At 45.1% G+C, this 22,292-nt stretch overlaps 1 protein-coding gene across 3 annotated transcripts in view; it reads left to right on the forward strand.

Moving 5' to 3' along the window:
- Window positions 1-22,292, forward strand: part of KSR2 (kinase suppressor of ras 2) — a 426,580-nt gene that overhangs the window by 58,885 nt on the left and 345,403 nt on the right. For all 3 annotated transcript variants that reach the window (XM_073881039.1, XM_073881037.1, XM_073881038.1), the window contains exon 2: window positions 21,329-21,469. In XM_073881039.1, the coding sequence (XP_073737140.1) occupies window positions 21,329-21,469 (141 nt within the window). The remainder of the gene's footprint in view (window positions 1-21,328; window positions 21,470-22,292) is intronic.

Raw genomic sequence — 22,292 nt, forward strand, 5'->3', positions numbered from 1 at the left:
GTTGTCCCAGAGCTGCCGGGCAAGTCATGCAGGGCCCTGACTGGGCTTCTGTGTCTACATCTGTAAAATGGGCACAGAGACATATCTTTTTTTTTCTTTCATTATGGTAAAATATTATGTTTTATATAATAACATAAAATTTACCATTTTAACCATTTCACGGGCACAGTTCTGTGGCAGTAAGTAGATTCACACTGTTGTGTAACCATCTGTCTCCAGAACTTTCTTAACATCCTAATCTGAAACTCTGCACCCATTCACCAATAGCTCCCTGTTAGCTCAGGCTGTCTTAACAAAATACCACAGGCTGGGGAGGTCAAACAGCAGAAATTTATTTTGTCACGGTTCTGGAGACTGGAAGTCTGAGGTCGGGGAGCCAGCAGGATGGGGTTCCGGTGGGAGCCTTCTTCCTGGCTTGCCAGTGGCGGCCTTCTATGTCCTCACATGGTGGTCAGAGCATGCATGGATTTCCTCCTCTTTTTTTTTTTTCCCCTCTTTAGTTTCATTGAGATAGATTCGATATGCAGACTGTATAAGCTTAATGGGTACACCATAATGGCTCAAACCCAGTAAGTTAACATCCATCATCTCATGTAGATACAAAAAACCCCCATTTTTTTCTTTGTGATAAGAATGTGTAGGGTTTACTTGGCAACTCCCCCAACCCTCGACCTCTGGTAACCACAAATTTGATCTTTTTCTATGAGTTTTTTTTTTTTTTTAAGATCCCACATATAAGTGAAATCATACAGTATTTGATGTATTTCACTTAACATAACACCCTGAGGGCCATCCATGTTGTTGCAAATGGCAGGATATCCTTCTTTTTTATGGCTGAATGGTATTCTATTGTATATACACCGCATTTTCTTTATCCATTCATCTGTCGATGGACACTTGGGTTGATTCCATATCTTGGCTGTTGTGAATAATACTGCAGTGAACATGGGGGTGCAGGCATCTCTTCGACATAGGGATTTCATTTCCTTCGGGTGCATACCCAGCAGTGGGATTGCTGGCTCATAGTTCTATTTTTAATCTTTTGAGGAACCTCCATACTGTGTTCCACGGCGACAGCACCAATTCCCATTTCTACCAACGGTGCATGAGGTTCCCCTTTTCTTCACATCCTCACCAGTATTTATTGTCTCTTGTCTTTCTGAGGATAGCTCTTCCCCTTCTTTTTTTAATGTTATTTTTTATTTTTTGAAGATTTATTTATGTGTTTGAGAGAAAGAAAGAGAGAAAGAGAGCAGGGGAGAGGCAGAGGGGGAGAGAGAGAGAGAGAGAGAATCTCAAGCAGACTCCCTGTTGAGCGTGGAGCCTGACATGAAGGCTCCATCTCACTACCCTGAGGTCATGACCTGAGCCGAAATCAAGAGTTGGATGCTTAACCGAATGAGCCACCCAGGCGCCTCTCTACCTCTTCTCATAAGGATGCTTATCCCCTCCTGGAGGCCCAACTCTCACAACCTCATCTAAATCTAATTACCTCCCAAAGGGCCCCCCTCCAGTTACCATCGTGCTTCAACATCTGAATTTAGGGGAGACACAAGCAGTCCCTCATACTCCCCACCTTCTACTCTCCTCTGGCAACCTCCAAACTACTTTCTGCGTCTGGGAATTTGACTATTCTAGGTACCTCATGTTAACTGGAATCATACAATATTTGCCCTTTTGGAGAACATACTTTTGATATGGTGGAAGCTTTTATTTGTAGCATTGATCCCCTTTGAGTTTTCCCACAAGTCTCCTCCCGGGCTGAGTCTGACCTCCAGTGGAAAGTTTGGAAGTGCCCTGGGGAAAAGCCAAAGGTCAAACATCTGAATGAAAACTAAAAAAAATTGCTGGTTGTTTTACAGTTATCCTCAACAGGGATTTAGGCCAGAAGTTATTTGGGGTTGGAAAAGAGGCTGCAAATCGTTGGAAGTTTTGTCCTAAACACTCAGCCTTTCTTGAGGCAAACACAGAGTGTGGCAGACACCCTCACTTGTCTCTCCAAAGCCACGCACCTTCCTCCTTGCTTCCTGAATCCTACTCTGATTTTGTTCTGGTTCATCTGAGTAGCGCGCCCTGAAACAGTTCACTCAGGACTGGTAGAAGCCAATGACATTCTCCTTGCAGTGATTGGTTGACCATAGCCAAGTGAGCCTCCTCATCCGGCAGGGGTGTCACGGAGGAGGGTTCCTGGCAAAGGTTTGTCTCATTCAGAGATGCATTGGAGAAAATACTGTGTACTTTTTTGTCAAGTTGGAGTTGCTGCAGCCATTTTGTGCCCGTAGGAGAGAAGTCATTTTACCTTGTACATTGGGTCCTTGATATTATCCATGAGCCACTGAATGGACCACCCCTGGCAGCCACTGTGCTTCTGGACTTCTTGCTCTGTAACTAAAAGATAAATCTTTTGAAGCCACTTTTAATAAGGTCTTTAGGGGCGCCTGGGTGGCTCAGTCTGTTAAGCATCTGCCTTCAGCTCAGGTCATGATCCTGGGGTCCTGGGATTGAGTCCTGAGTTGGGCTCCCTGCTCAGCGGGGAGTCTGCTTCTCCCTCTGCCCCTCCCCCTGCTCATGCTCTCTCTCACTCTCACTCATGCTTTCTCTCTCTCTCTCAAATAAATAAATAAAGTCTTAAAAAAAAAATAAGGTCTTTGTTTCCTAAAACAGAGCATCCCACTGATAGGTTGGATTCTTAGGAATTGGTCACTGGCCCTTATACATCATGCCCTGTGTGTATTGGATTTTGACCAAACTGGGCCTTCCTGTAAACATCATGGGCAACCTCCCCAATCTCTGCCTCTTTTTAGAAGACAAGATATTCTTTCTCTTTCCTAGGGGATGACCCTATTTTTTTTTAATAACCTGGATAGTAGATGTTTATGACATAAAATACATATAGCAAAGAGAAATAAAGGATATATATATAATACTTACACATATCTATATGTGTGTGTAAATTATATATAATGTATGTATATTATATAAATGCATATTATATGTATACTATAATATGTGTGTGCATATATAATTTTAAAGATTTTATTTGGTTATCAGAGAGAGAGCATGAGCAGGGGGGAGAGGCAGAGGGAGAGGGAGAGGCAGATTCCCTGCTGAGCAGGGAGCCCAACACGGGGCTTGATCCCAGGCCCCTGGGATCATGACTTGAGCCGAAGGCAGACGCTTACCCCACTGAGCCACCCAGGCACCCTGACTATACTGTGTATATTATATATCGTATAATCATATCATGCGTGTGTGATGATAGGTATATCCTGTATGTAATGTACACACATGTGTGCACACACACACTTTTATCCCCAGAGAGAACCTTGGCAGGGTAGCCTAATGGTCAGGTGCCTGGGCCCTGGGCTAGACTTTGTGTTTTCATTTCCTTGCTCCACCTTTCCTGGCTGTGTGATCTTGGGCAAACTGTCTCACCTCTCTGTCCACTTCATCAGTGTGATGAATCATCATACCTACTTCATAGGGTTGTTGTGCATGTTATTATATGAGGCACATGTGTCAAGTGCCTAGCACGATGCCCAGCATGTGGTGAACACTCACGAAACAGGGGCAGGAGTGACGACTACAACCTTCTTTGGAAAGACCTGGATTCTCAGTCCCACTGTGCCACCTCTTAGCTGGGTCAGCCTGAAGGGATCATTTTGCCTCGCTGAGCCTGGGCTTCCCTGTCTGCATCCAACAGGGCTGTGGTGATCATGCCCATCGTGGTGGAATCCAAGGCCCACATTGGTCATGTGTCCAAGGATACCCAGCCGGGACCTGTCCTCCCTGCTCCCAGTAGGGGCCTCCTTTGCCATTACCTACTGGACCCCGTGAAGGAGGACAGAAAGGCCTTAGTGATGTGCATGTTTTCTCTGTGGCGGATCCCATGGTGGCCTCTTCCCCCGCTTCATTGCTGGGGGGCTTTAATGTAAAGAGAAGGACTAGAGCATATGGTAGCGAAGGGGGTGACAGTGAAGCGAGATGAGTTCTAGGGCCCCCTTCCCCAAGCTGGGCTGTCCAGAGATCTATTCAGTGTAGCCTTTTGACATTTCTCCTTTCTACCCAATCTACAAAAACTGCAGAGGCCAGAGGATATATAAGTTGCGTTTTTGATCATTCTCGCTAGATTATTTTTCGTAAAGGTACAACAAAGTGCACAACCTCCAGAAATAGAAGATGGTGTGCTTCCTCAGCTGGAGACAGCGTTTTGGTTGACATCTCTTCTGATTATCACCTTTTGGTGAAACTGAAGATGTGGGCCTGGTTGGCCATCAGGATGCTGAGATGGCTCCCCCTGCCCACCACACCAAGTAATGGAATTTCAGAAATGCCTGAAATTAGTTCTGGTGGAAGCTGGCGTAGTTGAGGGTTTTGCCTCTCTGATAGGGAGCTCATAATGTCCATCCCAGCTCAAGCCCATGCTTATGAATGAATGTTGTGCAGAGGCCTCGCTGGAGACAGGATTTCTCCCTATCCTTGGTCCCATGCCTTCTTTTCTTCTCTCTTTTGTTGTGTTATTTTGCTGTGGGATTGAGGATTGTGCAGAGGTATCATCTGTGGGAGGGGCTTCACCATTTTGAGGCAGGAGGAGGCCCAGATGGCTAGCTGGGTGGGTTACAGAATTACAGGTCTTGAACAGATGGATCAACTGGTGCCTCGCTTTCTCCTTTTGTAAAACGGGCATGATGACGACGTTGGCCGGAAGCATCTCACGAAGTTGCTTTGCAGGACAAATGAGATTTTTTTTATCCATTTTATCAAATAATGTTACTCCACACTTACAAAACTTCTGCAGTTCCCCACTGCATAGGAGTGAAATCCACCTCCTTGCCATGACTGTAATAGGACCTACATGAGCTGGCTCCTGCTTGTATCTTTGACCTCATCTCCTTTTTCTTTCACCCATGATATTCCAGCTCTCAGTTCTTGAAACACGCCAAGTGCCTTCCCACCTCAGAACCTTTGTATGTGCTGTGCATGGACACCTGGCCCCCTCAGTAGGGAGACATCTTAGGCTGGTCCAGCTAACAAACCATCCTTCCCTGTTAGGAGCTCTAAGCTCTTTGTTGAAACCATAGCATTTATCACAATCTGTGGTTATCTTATTTATGCTTACTTGTCATCTCTTTTTCCCACAAAAATACAAGATCCATAAGGGCCGGGATCAAGTCTGCCTTGTTGACTATTTTATTCCAGGCCTTAGCATGGTGGTTGGCACTTCCTTGAAATCAGCTATTTATTCATTGTCATCTATGTGCCAGGTACTATGAGAAGCACTTGAAAACATTATCTTATTCTATGTGTTTGGTTATAAACGAAACTTATTATTAAGAGTAGTGATAGAAATTTATATCACTTGGATGTAACAGCTATACTTAGCATGATGTTTCCCCTATGATGTCATTCCTGTTCAAAATGGGAGTCAATCCTGGCTTCCCTGTGTTTTCGTTATGTGGTGCTAAGCAATACCATGAGTGAAATGCTTATATGATGGATAGATGGTTGCATGGGTGCATGGATGGGTGGATGGACAGATGGTGGTTGGATGGTTGCATGGGTAGATGGGTGGGTGGATGGACAGATGGTGGATGGATGGTTGTATGGATGGATGGATGGGTAGATGGATAGGTGGATGGGCAGATGGTGGATGGATGGTTGCATGGATTGATGGGTGGGTGGATGGACAGATGGTGGATGTATGATTGCACGAATGGATGGATGGGTGGATGGACAGATGGTGGATGGATAGTTGTATGGATGGATGGATGGGTAGATGGATGCGTGGATGGGCAGATGGTGGATGGATGGTTGTATGGATGGATGGATGGGTAGATGGATGGGTGGATGTGCAGATGGTAGATGAATGGTTGCATGGATGCTTCGGTGGATAGAAGAATAGTTAGGTCAGATCTCTGAAATCATGGGATTCTAGGGTTGAAAGGAACCTTAAGACTCATCTAATTCAACCTCCCATCCACACAAGATTCCTTTCTGCTCACGTGGAAGCCAGTGTGGTTATGTTTGTGCGTGTGTAGGGGGCAATTGAATAGTGATTTGGAACACAGGAAATTATAAGTATCTGTCAAGGCCTGTTTTGGATGTCACCTCCTCCAGGGAATTATCCCAGATTGTCCTTCCCAAACATCATCTCTCCATCCTTGGAGCACCTTGCTTGTGCCTCTACTGTGGCACCCACTGCTCCCTGCAATCAGGTGAAGGAGCTGTGCATCTACCTCTTCACTTCTCTCCATTCTGAGCTCCTTGAGAGGGGGGCCTTGTTGGGAGCTGCAAGGTGCTTTCCTCTTTAAGTGGTCTGGCCTTTTAGAGCCGCCTGGTGTTTTCCTGTTGAGGCCTGTAGCTGCCTATGGGATTTCAGGGAAATATGTGTCCTCTGTAAATGTGCACAGGATACCACAACATCCCCTTACAGGGCCCTGAATAGGATTGTGGTACAGAGGCCGGGGCATCCTAAGCTATTCAGTCTCCTGTTCTCTCTGTTGTCACGACCTTAAATGATATGAATTGTTCTAAGACGCATAGTTCCTAATTGACCTTGCTGGACTTGAATCCACAACCTTGGTCTCTGGTTCCATCTCTTACCAACTCAACTGGCTGCCATGGCTTGTGGAAGGACTGCAGCTTCGGAGCCAGATGGCCCCGGGGTCAGCTGTGCCACTGCCCAGCTGGACTTAGTGCCAAGCAAGTCCATTGACGACTTCTTTTCCTCATATTGGCAGTGAGGCCAACCTTGTAGGTTTGAGAGAAGATACATAAAGAGCCCGAAACATGGAGCCTGCTGTCACCATTTCTTAGCTGTGGAGACACTTGGGAGGAAAGGGACAGCGGGGGCTGGGGATGGGGCACATTGGTAGCACAGTTGCCATATAAAGTGGGACACAAGAGGAAAAGAACCTCTCTCTCTCTTTCTCTGTGGAAAGTAGCTTTTCACTTCTCTCTCCTGTAAACAACCTCATTCCTAGGTTAGTAGCAGATGGTTGGAGTTGCCAATCTGTTATGTTTGTATCTCTTTTTCACCAAACCCCCTCTGCACCCCCAAACAAGCCAAAACAAACAAAACAAAAAAAGTAATCGGGAGTCCAGGCTGGGAATCCAAACCCAGGACCCATGAGGCAGCTGTGGGTTTTGTGCATGGAGAAGGCCTTTCATTTGTTCATGTGGGCAGAGCCTTCATTCATTCGCGAACCCATTGTATGGATTAATGATTTCCCAGGGGGCAGCCACTATGTTCATAGCAGGGAGACCTCAAAGATGACAAAGACAAGGCCCCCTCCCCTTCAATAAGTAAAATCTGGTGGGGGAAGTAGGACATTCTCAGGACCTTGGGCCTTTGTCTATGACTGCACCAAGATATGAGTGGGAGAATGTACCAAGCTCGGCTTGACAGAACCACCTTACGCCTCCGGAGGGACCTTCTCTTGGCAAATCCTCAGCTCTTTGTAGTCATCCCTTCATTCAACCCCTAAACACACCCGGAGAATAGAAGGGATTAGGTATGGCTTTTTGCTGAGGGGGAGGGAAATGGGGAGAAGAATTGCCATGGAGAAAGGTTACATCTTACTTCCAAGATGGTAGCCACTGGTCGGTTGCTCGTGGCTATTTAAAGCTACATTAATGAATATTAAATACAACTTTGAATTCAGCTCCTCACTTACAAGCAGTAGCCACATTTCAGGGACTCAACAGCCACATGGGACCACTGGCCACCATCTTGGACGGCACAGATGTAGAACACTGCCACCATTACGGAAAGTTCTACTGGACAGCGCTGGCTGAAGTGACTGGCTGAGTGAGGTTCTGTCAGCTTGTTCAGGAGAGAGCCAGATGGGAAGCTGGTCTTCTGAACAACTCCCAGCTTGGAACTCTTCTTGCTCTGTGATTTCCCTTTGCTGATCCATGGTAGGCATGTGTGTGAGAGCCTCCTTGCTTGGAGGTTTTTTTTCTTGCAATGCAAAACCAGGAGGCTCACGCCCCAACCCTGAGCCCCACCTGCCTGGTGAGTGTTCTCTTCTGAACACTGTTGCCAAGGTCCCAGGTGCAGCACGGGGACATGCAAACATGGCTTTTCCTTGCCCGGCAAGGCTGAGACTAGTGTAAACCTACAAAGGATACTTTTGCCCTTCCCCCATTGGCGTCACCTCTAAGAATAATCCTGGAATTTTTAAACTTGGAGTCACTCTGGAGAGCAACCATTTTTTAACCTCTCATTTAATGGATAGCAAGACGAGTCCGTGAGAGGTCCCACAGCAACTTAATTGCTGAGCAGGGAGTTGAATGCTGGGCCCCTGCCTTTGATTTTAGTCTTTCATCACCCGTGCTTTCAAAGGGTATAGTGATGTTGTATGGTTCATCTTGGCTGGACCACTTTCTGGCTAACTTGAAATTTTCCAGCTGTATTTTGGGGTCAGAATCTTTTCCTGTGTGTGTGAAATTTACCAACTGGGGAAAAAAAATCAAAATCACTTGAACCACTCCCTGATTTCCATCCGAAGCTACTCAGTATTGAGCGGGGGTCACGGTGACCGTAATATTGAGTATTTGGCAAAAATCCTTATATCCTTATAAAATAAAATGGAGAGGGGTTAGTGGATGCGTTTATAGCCTTTGTGCTTCCTCCTGAAGGATTTAATGGACTCTCTTCATTCTGGGGTAAATTTCACAGCCAGTATTCCCTGTTCTGTTCTCTACCTCTCCCACTCAAATCTGCTTCGTATATACCTATGCCTTGTGTCCTTGGGGAGCCTGTGCCTGTGTTTTACATTGAGGCAATGTTGCAAATCTTTTTTTTTTTTTTAAGATTTCATTTATTTATTTGACAGAGAGAGACACAGCGAGAGAGGGAACACAAGCAGGGGGAGTGGGAGAGGGAGAAGCAGGCTTCCCGCCGAGCAGGGAGCCCGATGTGGGGCTCGATCCCAGGACCCTGGAATCATGACCTGAGCCGAAGGCAGACACCTAACGACTGAGCCACCCAGGCGCCCTGCAAATCTTTTTTTTCTTAAGATTTTATTTATTTACTTAGAGAGAACACAAGCAGGGGAAGCGGCAGGCGGAGGGAGAAGCAGTCTCCCTGCTTAGCAAGGAGCCCGATGTGGGACTTGATCCCAGGACCCTGAGATCATGACCTGAGCCAAAACCAAGAGCTGGTTGCCCAACTGACTGAGCCACCAAGGCGCCCCTCTCCTTGTGCTTTTAATTCAGTGTATATACAGTATTATTCTGTTCGTGTCAGTCTAGCAAATTTCAGCAATCACATACAGGGGATTCTGCATCATATTTGCTTCCACTGACAACTGTAGTGAATTAAATATCGCCAAACAATGTAAACTGTATTTATAAATTTGATATACAGGAATTTCTTTAAAGTGCTCTAATTGTTGACAGACAAGCCTTCCCAACTATTTACATAGCACATAGAAATCTAAAAAATCAAACTTACAAACAGGCTGGGCCTTAAGCCACTTCCTAATAGTGTACATAAATTGAATACAATTTCAATGTCAAATGCACGTCTAAATCAGTTATTCAATTACACGTTTCAAACCAGAAAGGTGAATTCTTACTTTAACTGGCTAAATTATTTAAAACCTTAAGAGAATAGAAAATAAATACTCCAAAGGCACAGACTCTTTAATTCAAATAGTAATACTATGGGTTTTAATTATCTTAAATATGTCTATTATTCGTCCTAGATTTTCCCAGAACTTAAAGGTGCTAACCCATTCAGGAAACTAGTTTGTCTCACACAATTCTAAGCTCAAATTCTAATGACATTTTTGGGGGGTTGAACTCTCTGATTGTCTGACATCACATAATGACTGCAAGGGATGCTTTCTGGATTTTTTTTCCCGCTTTTTCTGGATTTTTGGTCAGTGGTGCCCATAAGATGCCCTAGCCCTTTAGTTCACTTTAATTTCCCTGTACATAGCCACATGTGCTGAGTGGCTGGTCTATCGAGCAGTGTGGGTCTGGACAGAACAGGCTTCCATGGTCAAAGTGAAGAAGTTGCCCAAAAGAGACTTACTTTTAGTGCATATGTGTTTTGTGTTTTTTCCCCCTGATGTGTCTGGTCTTTTACTTCTGGGGTCTTAGTTCTACTTTCCCTATAGTTCACCCTTTCTTCTTTTCTCTCCTTCCTTCTTTCTTTTCTGCCTATCTTTGTTACTTGCCAGCCTGTCTCATAGATCAAAATGTAGGTGCATAGGGGTGGGCCCCCACCCTATGAGCTTATATTTCTCTGCACAGCTTGGTCCCTGGTGAATGATTAAAGAGGGGGCCGGGGAGATGGGTGGTGGGTTATGATTTAGAATGATTGGCTTTGCTCCCCTAAAGTCAGCCCTGGACAAAACACATGTTATTATTTATCACGCAGGCCCTCCTCGTTCCAAAAAGGTTAGGAGTGGTTACACCTTTGGCCAACCTAAGTTTGCCTTAGGGGACCCTGCATCTTATTTTTCTCCCTGCTTCTTCTCCTCCTTTTTAGGATTGTTGGTACTACATACATCACTTGAAACTGCCCTCTCTGGAATTTCAACCCCTCAAGACTCATTAATTTAATCAGATCACCTAATTGGCACTGCAGTGGTAATGAGTGATCAAAAAACCTGAAGCCAGTGGTTCTGGACTTTTTGCCTTTGTCAGAACTATCTGGGGACCTTGTTTAAAAGAAATGAGAAGCCCCCTTGTCCCCAAGAGTATTTGATTCCGCATGTGTGGGTTGGGGGAAGCAGGGGCTCAGCATGTGTATTTTTAACACCATCCCGAGGGGGTTCTGCTGCAAGCTGTGTTGGACCACTTTAACCTGTGGCATGGAAATAAGGAATGGGACAGGTTCGGGGGGCAATTTTGGGCCCTGCTGGTTTTCCATGTGACTTTCAGGCAAGTTGCATTGTTACTCTGAGCCTCTTGTTTCTCATCTTCATAATGGGGGATAATTGGGCTCTTAGCCTTTCGTGTGTGTATGTAATAAAATATTAATGAAGCACTTAGCACAATGCTTGGCACATAGTAAGTGCTCAGTAAAACTTAGCTATGATTCTGTTTATAACTATATTATTATGTAATAGCGTATTGATAACAGCATCATTAGTAACTTAATGACGTAGTGAAACAGTAGGCATAGGCTAACATATAAGAAGGATCAGCAAATGTCAGTTTTATCATTAGAAATGTATACTATATAGTATACATACTATTATATTTCTAATTGTATTATGTATGTCTGTGAATTCCTATGATTTGTGTCCGAATATATATTATACAGTATATAGATATACAACTGTATTCTAACATGTTTTGTTATAGCATAAATATTAAAATTATAGTGATGGACTATGTGAGAAAGTTACCAGGGGGCCTGGCATCTAGTAAGTGCTCATTAAATCAGTGAAACTCCCCCCACTGTTGTTTGTCATATTCGTTAGCAATAATAATGTAAAGAAAAGGAAAAGCCACCAGCAGCCCTGAGGGCTTTACCCCCAAGCCACGTGCAGTGGGCATTTTTCCGAAGGAGTGGGCTTGGTTCCAGCACCCCTGGGGGACAGCCCAGACTGGTGGGTCCTGTCTGCTTCAGCCTGAGGGATGCCACCCTAACGGATCTGGGGTAGAGACAGGAGGAAGAGTGCCATCTCCCAGGCCTCCAGCCCTCAGCTGGGAATTTGCCTGCGGATGCAAATCGGCCTGTTACTTGAGACGTTAGCGAGTCAAATCATTCTCTCCACTGTCAGCTGGCCCCGCCGAGCACCAGGGATGTTATGACAATGGTCGCCCTGGCAACCGTGGGAAGGCTTTGGGGCGCCTGGCTGGGCCCCACTGCAGCCCGGGGAACGCAGAGCCTTGGCTGCAGAGCCAGGGGTGGGGGCCCCCGGTTTTGAACGAGCAGCGCCCACTGGAAAAGGGGTTGGGACGTCCTGGGAGAGGCCTGGCCCTCCCCCCAACCCCGATGAACCACCCAGAAAAACGTCCCGGGGGCTGACTGTGTGCCAGGCACCGCTGTGCACGCTGGGGGCCAAGCCCGTGGTGCTCTCTGGAGCTGGCATTCTGATGGGGGTGTGTGTGATGGTGCTGATGGGGGGCGTAACCATGGAAACCAATCAACAGGATCATTTGTGGGCTAAGGATAAGTGCTACTGAGGAAAAAAGCAGGGTGGTGTGAGGGTGACATGGGGGGGCGGTTGGGAAGGGGTGGCGCCCGAAGGGTAGGAGAGTGCCATTTGTGCCTGCAGCCGGAGGAGAGAGCTCTGGGCGCGGGCGGAAGCGCAGAGGCGGGGGCGCTGTGGGTTCGCGACTTCAGCTCTCTGCTGCTAGCTGGGGCCTGCCTGCCAGAAGGTAGTGATAGCGGGGTGTCTGCTGACAGGCAGCCCTGAGCGGGGCACAGGGCGCTGTGGAGTCTGCCTCACCATCCGTGGGATTGTAAGGCCAGTTATGCCACATTTCTGAGCCTCAGTTTCCTCATGTGTAAAATGCGTGGGAGAGGAGACCCTCCCCTTGACATTGCCCTGGGGTTTACAAGAGAGATGGTTTGTGAAAGATCCCTTAGAATATCCTCAATCTGCCCTGTCCTACCTTCCAGCTTTCGTACGCTCTGCTTTAGCTTTTTTTTTTTTTTTTTTTAAATAGCACCTAGGGGGCACCTGGCTGGCTCAGTGAGAAGAGCATCTGACTCTTGATCCTGGGGTCATGAGTTTGAGCCCCATGTTGGATGTAGAGATTACTTTAAAAAATTAAACAAAACAAAGTAGCACCTAAGCAATGATGGTTTGGGGCTCAGCAAACCGAACCCCAGGAGCTTGCCCATGGGTCCCAGGGTTTATCTTGGTTTAGATTCTAAGTGAAAAGTTCCCCATTTCACATTAGAGATTTCAGACATGATTATTTATAGCTCTGTCACATGTCTTGACTTTAAACATTTTTTTTTTTTTGTTTATGCTGCTAAATTTACCATCATGCTAATACGGAGTACAGTAATAAGGCACTGAGGATGCTCAGATCCAGGAGGGTCTGAAAAATTTTTCCATCTGCAGTGGAAGGTGCCAGGCTGTCCCCTGGTGTGGAGTTGGAGAACTACATCTCTCGGTCTCTCTCAAGACTCCTGGGATCCCTCAGACCCCAGGCCCCGAGACCTTATTTTGCACCGGGGCAGGGCAAGGCAAGGGTGGGTGGTGGGCTCAGCATGGATGTGCTATTTCCAGGAGCCCTGTGTTTCTTCACTTGAAGGTGGAACCTTTGGACCTTTTGCAGTTCAGCTCTGTATGGACTTGAATTGAGGGTGACCTAAAAATAAATTAGGACACCTGGCAGGGTGAGGACATACAAAGACTCATTTCCAATTGTGCTTTCAACCTTGACCTCTAGGCCGTTTGGACCCTCTGCTTCTGTAGAGAGCTATCGCTAAGGGGGCATATGACTGGTAATCAGACGTGAGTTTAAATCCTGACCTGGTGCTGCTTTAGTCGTGTGAGTTGGGGCAGGATTCCAGTGGCCCTGAACCTCAGTTTCTCATCTGTAGCATGCCAGTGACAATCTAACACCCACTTCAGCATTGCTGTGGTGCTCTTATAAGGCAGTATCCTTGAAACCATTGTGGAAAGTAATTTATTTAGTGACGTAGGGGGATTCAGCTTCATTGCTGAAATTCCCTGAGTGTGGAGGTCAGTGCCTCTCACACCCTCCGGGTTGAAGAATCAGCTTTTTTGTTTTCCTGGCACTTTGTAGCCAGTGCTTTTGTAAAATATGATAAAAACGAGTTAGTGGAAAAATGAAGGGGACCGAAATATCCAAACAGAATACAAGCCTCACTTTGACGATATTAGATTCAATGGACAAGAAAGCACTCTGTCCAATAGCTATCAAAGTAACTGAATGCTCTTGATTTCTGTACAAATCTGAAGGAGCCTGGCCTCCATAGCCTTCAGAGCATCTGTCTTCAGGCCACACCAGAATAGCTGAATAGCCCTGCCCTAGGATGTGTAATTGATTTTGTATCCCTCCCACTTGGTATTTAGAAAGCACCTTAAAAACACACACACACACACACACACACACACACACACAGTAAATGAATGAATGGTAGGCCTTGCTTCTCCTAGAATAAACATAGAACTCCCATCATTATCATCCTGTGATCATGGCAAATTGCTGTCTATGAGACTGTTCTCTTAATTTTGCATCCTTGGTGCCTGTGCCAAAGCCTGGCTGCTCTTCGTTCTGGCTCCTCTCATCTGGCCTCATGATTCGTGTTTGCACGTCTGTCTTGTCTGCCCCACTGAGAGCCCCTGCAGGCCTGGATGGGTGTAGACTGCTCTTTGAATTCCCAGGGCCCTGGACAGGGTCTTGCCCCTCGGAGTCGCGCAGTGAACGCCTGCTGCCCGTGGGAGCCCACCGCCCTGGAAGGGAGCTGTTCGCCCAGATTTAGAAACTCACTTCTCCCACAATACCTGGAAGCCTTACCAAGATGAGTGAGGGGTCCACCTGACTTTGGATTTCCAATTCAGTGGGAAGGACCCGTGAGCAACTCAGTGCAGCACCCTGGTAAAGGGAGGGAGATCTGGGCTCCTGCCCTGGCTCCCCAGCTTCAATAGTTTTGTGGATCTGGGTATGTGATTTAACCTCTCGACACCTCAGGGTTCTTGTTCACAGAATAGGCTCAGAATACCAGCCTCACAGCTAGCATGGTCGCATGGATTAAAAACCAACAGGCACATTCAAAGTGATTGTCCCACTGCCCCAGGCTCATTGCAAGTATTTAGTAAATGGTGGCTGCTCTCAGGGCTGTTATTCCTGAAAATGCTCTATCATAGCCGACAAAAATGCCCCCAGCAGACATCACAGAACCGCTCACATCATGGGCTTTTGACCCCAGTATCAAAGGAATCCCTGCAGAAGATTAAAAGGAATGAGTTAGATCTGTAGGAACTATCAGGGAAAGATGCTCGAGGCTTGCTACTGGGTGAAAAAAGTAAGGTACAATTTATGTGGAAAAAAACCCAACCCTACACATCCACCTATGCTGCAGTTTACACACACACACACACACACACACGTATGGAAATGCACAGAAGCATAGAAGAAGGTCTGGAAATGTGGACACCAAACTAGTTTCAGTGGTTACCTCCATTATGTCCAGGGAGAAGAGGACCAGCATTAGTCTGAGTGGACAAAGGGAGCTTTGGCCTTATCCGAAATGGTCTAGCTTTTTCCACAGTCGTGAACAAATCGCTTAACTTCTCTGTGCCGAATTTCTCCATCTGTAAAATGTAGATCTCAACAGCATCTAGCCCCTGGGAATGTGTGGATATATTGACCTGACGTGTGGTAGCCCTTCAGCCTGGGCTTGGCACATGGAAGTGCTCAATAATGGTACTTTTATTTCTACTATTGTTCTTGTTTCATTGATGCTTCCAAATCTAGAAAGGGCTCCTCAGCCCTTTAAGATATCCAGTGTCTTTGTTACTAGCCGATTATAATGCAAGAAAAAACTGTTAAATGTTATAATGGAGTAGGTAAAAATAAAACGTGAGGGAAGATTTGATAAGGACTTGCTGGAGAAGGTGACATTTGAGATGAACTTTGGAGAAAAAATCAGATTTCTAGGAGTTGATGGGGTGATGTATCAGTTAGCTGTGCATCCCAATACTGCTCCGTAACAAACGACCACAAAACCTTAGTTGCAGACAACATAAACATTTGTTGACCATGCATCTGGGGATCAGTTGCAGATTCCTGGCTCTTCTGATCTTGGCTGGGCTTGCTCACAGCCAACAGCCTGGCAACACTTGGCTATTGCCTGAGCTGAGATGGCTGGCTTTGTGTGGGATGTCCGGGAAGACTTGGCTTTGCTCTCCATGGTCCCTCCTCCCTCAGTGGATTAACTGACCAGCCTGGACGCATTTTCATGGACATGGCAGATCCAAGGCAGCAAGTAGAACCATGAAAAGCCTTTTTCTATTGGCTGAGGCAAGATACTTTCACAACCGATTGGAGGGTTATGGGCACAGACTCTGCCTCGTTTGTGAGTTAATTGTAAGGGCACATTGCAAAGGGTATGGAGGCAGGAGGCATAAAGGAATCGGGGTATCTTTACAATCTACCACAGGTGGGTATAGAAATGACTTCTAGATGGGGGGACCTGAACAAAATCATAGAGGGGGAACATTTGAGGTGATGTGTTTAGGGAATTGCATGGAAATGAAAGAGGTAAGGAAGGAGAAATGGACTACAGCTGAGCCCCGAATAATGTCTGCATTTGAATGTTGTTCTATAGAACAGTGTTTCCCCAACTCATTAGTTTGACACCACCATTGTGCTTTTTGCTGTATCTGTGTATGTTCTTTTTAAAAAATATTTTATTTTCATTTGAGAGAGAGAGAGACAGAACACACGCAGGGGAGAGGCAGAGGGAGAGGGAGAAGCAGACTCCCCACTGAACTGGGAGCCCAACAATGTGGGGCTAGATTCCAGGACATGGAGATCACTACCTGAGCCCAAGGCAGATGCTTAACCATCTGAGCCACCCAGGTGCCCCATGTGTATGTTCTTTAAACCCACTCAATTTTTAAAAACATACATGTATTTAAAAATAAACATTATACAACTATTGTAATGGAAAACTAGTATCACTTTGCCATGAATGGAAGGCAATCAAGAAAATTAACACAACAGGGGCACCCGGGTGGCTCAGATGGTTAAGCCTCTGCCTTTGGCTCAGGTCAGGATCTCCAGGTTCTGGGATCCAGCCCCGCATCAGGTTCCCAGCTCAGCAGGGAGTCTGCTTCTCTCTCTTCCTCTGCTTGTGCTCTCTCTCTCTCTCAAATGAGTAAATAAAATCCTAAAAAAAAAGAAAGAAAGTTAACACAACAAAAATAGTAGTATCATGGGATGCCTTCAGCTCAGGTCATGATCTCAGGGTCCTGGGGTCAAGTCCCGACCGTCTCCTTGCTCAGCAGGGAACCTGCTTCTCCCTCTCCCTCTGCCACTCCCCCTGCTTGTGTCTTCTCTCTCTCTCTGACAAATAAATAAAATCTTTTAAAAAAAACAACAAAAAACAGTGGTGTCGTTATTACGTTGTGCTCACTATTGTTACCTGCCCAAGGCTATGAGTCTATGTCCTGCTCTCTGTTACAGAGATCAGAACACGTGAGGTGTTAAAGACATAGCATCACTGGACAGAGACTGTCTCCTTGATATATGGTCAGATAGCTGAAGAGAGGTTTGGACAGAGAACAGGCTTACTATGCGACCCATTGTCACTCAATGCCATGCCTCAAGTTATCAGTGTGACCCACACTTGGGAGATGTGCTATTCAAGGATGGGTGTTTGAGCGGGGTTGTGACATGGCTCCCTGGCTCCTGCCATTCAGCATCAGGGCTCAGTCTGGTTTTTCAGTCTTCTGTGACAATGAATGCTTACTCAAAAATATGAGAGACTGGGGCACATAGCTGGCTCAGTCGGTGGAGCATGTGACTCCTGATCTCGGGGTTGTGAGTTCAACTCCCACGCTGGGTGTAGAGATTACTTAAATAAAAACTTAAAAAAAATAAAGTTATGGGAGACATGATGTCGCTGGCTTTCTTTGACACTGCTTTCTTTGTTTCTTTAAGTCAAGAAACCACATTGTTTTTATTTATGTCAAGAAACCACATTCTTACTTCTTTCACCATATTTGAAATCCAACACGGGCACATATAGGCATAAAATAATAAAGAGTAAAACTGTATTTATTTAGGTGAAAATCTTGAGGAAGGCCAGTTAGGAAAAATCCCAAATTTATAGATATAGTTAATAAAGTAAGCATTTATTCCTTTTAAGTGATTTCTGTAAGTTGCTTAGATTTAAATCCTATGAATTTCAGAATCAGGATTTAAATATGAGTTAGGAAGACAGTTTTTAGTTTAACCCAACTAAAAGTACCTTTCTGTGCAGTATAACTTTATCCTGTATATTTTAAACATTGGAGAAAGGATACATTTGATTTTTAAAGAATATGTGTGTTGAAACAGATTAATTTTAATTTATCAGAAAGACTTTTTCTGGTACTGAGAGTTAGTAAATTTGGGCATAACCCCTCCAAGGAAACTGTGGCAGATGCTTGTGAGTTTACGGGGTGCAAAATCAGCACCGTTGCTATGCATTCAGCACCGCTTTGCATGAATAATCCCTTTTAACTCTCCCCACAGTCCTGTGAAGTAGGTACACTTGAACCTTCAGTTTCCAGGTGAGGAAACCAAGGTTTAGAGCAGTTTTGAAACTTGCTGAGGTCCTTTGGTAGTGGGGACTGGAGCCCAGGTTACCCTGATTCTGGTGCCCAAGGTTCTAGCCCCTCCCTGACGCCGCCTCTTACTCCAACACGCGGGCATGGAAAAAAACAATTAAAGACTTTACAGTAGAGTCCTCTTTCTCTGGTTCTATATTGTGCTCTTCTATTTTTGCAATTACTAATAAGCCCTCAACTTAAATCAGTGCAAAGGAGCAAGCCTGCTAGGCATGCCTACTGCCAGTAATAGGTGACATGATCTCAGGGTCTGAGCGATCCATTTTGCTGTTAATTGCAGGGGTTTCGTTTCTGTGCGGCAAAGAAAGTTATAATTCTGAGATCTCTTTTGTCCTGAAACTTACTAGAATAGAGAGAGAGAGCGTGTTGGAGACAGTTTTCATATCTAAATCTACCTTGTTTTTGAAAGTTTACACAGTATTCCATCCTATGGATATGCTGTGATTCATTCATACTTAATTTTTCTTTTTTTTATATTTTTATTTTTTTTTAAGATTTTTTAATTTATTTGAGAGAGAGTGAGAGAGAGAGCACATGAGAGGGGGGAGGGTCAGAGGGAGAAGCAGACTCCCCGTTGAGCAGGGAGCCCGATGTGGGACTCGATCCCGGGACTCCAGGATCATGACCTGAGCCGAAGGCAGTTGCTTAACCAACTGAGCCACCCAGGCGCCCCATACTTAATTTTTCGGTTAATGTACCTTTTTATTTTTAAAAAGATTTTATTTATTGAGAGAGAGCAGGGGGTGGGGAGGGGCAAAAGGAGAGGGAGAGAGAGTCTTAAGCAGACTCTGTGCTGAGCACAGGGCCCCACATGGGGCTCAGTCTCACCACCCAGAGATCATGACCTGAGCTGAAGCCAAGAGTCAGACACCTAACCAACTGCACCCCCTAGGCACCCCTCGGTTAATGTACCTTTTTAAACATGGTTTTCCAGATTTTATTTTATTTTTTAATTTTTTTATTGTTATGTTAATCACCATACATCATTAGTTCTTGACATAGTGTTCCATGATTCATTGTTTGTGCATTAACACCCAGTGCTCCACGCAGAACGTGCCCTCCTTAATACCCATCACCAGGCTATCCAGATTTTATTTTTAAGTCATCTCTACACCCAGCGTGGGGCTCAAACCCACAACCCTGAGATCAAGAGCCATGTGCTCATCGGACTGAGCCAGCCAGGCGCCCCAACACACATAGAGTTTTAAAAATATAAATGTAATCATAGTGTACGCTGCCTTTGCAGATTGCTTTTTCACTGAAAATGGAAATCTTGGAGATTTTCCCAAGTCAGTATGTATCAATCTACCTTTTCAAGTCTTTAAAATTATTGTGCTGCAGTAACGAGCCAGCCTTTATCCCCATGTACACACGTATATAAGTATTTCTGTAGGGTAGATTCCTAGAAGTGAGACTATTAAAACTTTGAGACAAAAATCAAATTGCCTTCCAGTGGCATTCTCAATGGTTTCTCTCATTCTTGGTGACACTGGATAGTATCGGTGTTAAAGAAATTTTGCCAAGCCCATCTAAACATTTTTTCCATTAATAAGCAGGTAATACATATACCTCATATTTTCTAGTTTTGCTGTAGAGAAGCAAATAGAAAAAATCACCATCAATAATCTTAATATTTATTAAGTATTAATAATCTTAATTATAATTGTTAATCTGAGTAATCTTACCCACCTATAATCTTACTATCAGAGATAACTACTGCTCATATTTTGTTATATACCCTCCCAAGGCTTTTTCTGTGCATCTCTACACATATAGTTTTATAAGTTTTTAATGCATGATTTGTACATTATAAATATTATACATATTTTATACATTATTTTTAATAATATGCTATCATAGAGCTATATTGTACTTATATCATCCCCTATTGTTGAAGAGTTGGATTATTTCCAATTTTTCGTGGCTGTTTTCAATTTAGAGCAGAGCTTTGTGAATATTCTTAATTATTTCTTTAGGATAAAACCCTCCAGGAGCACTGTCCTTAGAAATACATTGTAAGTGACAGATGTGTGTCAAATGTTAGTTTTTACATTAACTAGTTTTCCTTTCTTGTGTCGTGGCATCTCTCCATAGCATGAGTTCATGTCCATCTCATTCTACAAGTATTCGTGAATTTGTGAATATTTGCATGTGAGTTAAGATTCTTGTAGTACAAAAGGATTTCAATGAAATGTTTCTCTGCTGTACTTTTCATCTCTGTGACTTATTTATTCTATAACTGGAAGTTTGCACCTCTTCCTCCCCTGAAAAGTACAGCATTGGGAATATAGTCAATACCGTTGTAATAACTTCGTACGGTGACAAATGTCACTATGCTTGTCTGCTTCTGGTAGTGAGCACGGCATAATGTATATAATTGTTGAATCACTAGGTTGTGCACTTGACACTAATATAATATTGTATGTTGACTCTGCCTTAATTAAACATCAAAACAAAAACAAACAAAAAATGTTTCTTCTACCCCTCTTCCTCCCCCAACTTCCCTTCCCTAGGTTCTTAGAAATCTTCCCAGAGTGTCTGCATTTACAAAGATACATAAATGTAGACATTGCCCACATGCATGGGAGAGTATTTTTATGTAACAATGTATCTTGGAGATTGTTCTGTATGAGTACCTAGCACGCTTCCTCATTTTATAGCTGCATAGAGTTCCCTTGTGTACCTGCATTTATGAGTCTCCTGCTGATGGACCCTCAGGGTGTTTTCAGTCTTTTGCCAATCTGTAAGAAATATTCTTTTATAGTCCTCTTGCCCAGGACGGCGTCTCTAGGTGAGTTCCTAGAAGTGGAGTCTTTGGGTCCAAGGATCTATGCAGTGGAAATGTACATGATTGCAGCCCAAAGGCCCCCCAATGAAGTGACACTCCTGCGTGCCTCTCCTCCCTGCAGTTAAACCAGTCTTTGACATAGGCATTGGATGGGTTTCGGGCGGGGAGGGGGCCGTGGGGAGATTCTTGCTTATCCTCCCTTGGCCGTGCCTCTGAGACCCGCCCTCTGTCCTCATCTGTGTCTCCGCAGAGCAAGCTGGTGAAATACTTCAGCCGTCAGCTGTCCTGCAAAAAGAAGGTGGCCCTTCAGGAGCGCAACGCTGAGCTGGACGGCTTCCCCCAGCTCCGGCACTGGTTCCGGATCGTCGATGTGCGCAAGGAAGTCTTGGAGGTGACCGGAGATGGCCCCTGGCCCCTGCCCCTGCCCCTTACTGGCCAGAAGCCAGCCCCCTGCACAGTGGGTTTTTGCCTGTGCCCGGCACATAGTAGGCCCCCAATAAATATGTGTTGGGGGAAGGCGCAGAGGATCTCTGATGCTGTCCAAGTGGGTTGTTAAGAATATGGTTCTATGCTCAGTTGGATCCTCTTTCAGCTCTGCCACTCATTAGCTCAGTCACCTTGGCCAAGTCATGTTACCTTTTATCCGGGGCTGTCCAGCAGAACTTTCTGCAATGATGGAAATATTTTATATCTGTGCTGTCTGATGCAGTGGCCGCCAGCCCCAGGGAGCTCTTGGGCGCTTGAATTGTGATTAGTGCATGTGACTGATGAACTGAATTTTTAATTGTCTTTAATGTTAATTAGTGTGGCCAGTGGCCACCACATTGGACACCACCGACTGAGGGCATTAGTTTTCTCATCTGTTAAATGGGGGTAATGATTGTCTCCTCTTCTGAAGTAGCTAGAATGATATAATGAGATGTTCCACCTAAAATGTTCCGCTCATATTTGGGCACCTAATAGCATTCAGCAAATGTCACCTTGTTATTATCGTTGAAAGCTTTGGAAGTAACAGGTATGGACCACATCCTTAAAATCTCAAGGATAGTGAGATTTTCCTACCCTTTTGGATCCCAGGTCCCCACTCTTTCCAGTGTCCAGTCCTTCCTAATAAAACCGGTCACTGAATATTTGCGGCCAGGAGTTGTCCTAAGGGCTTTACACCCAGGATCTCAACTGTTGAGGCTGTTCAGACCCTCACAATGGTCTTTTGA

The sequence above is a fragment of the Callorhinus ursinus genome, unplaced genomic scaffold (assembly GCF_003265705.2).
Source record: "Callorhinus ursinus isolate GAN/ISIS: 27379988/994484 unplaced genomic scaffold, GSC_fseal_2.0 scaffold41, whole genome shotgun sequence".
Classification (NCBI taxonomy): domain Eukaryota; kingdom Metazoa; phylum Chordata; class Mammalia; order Carnivora; family Otariidae; genus Callorhinus; species Callorhinus ursinus.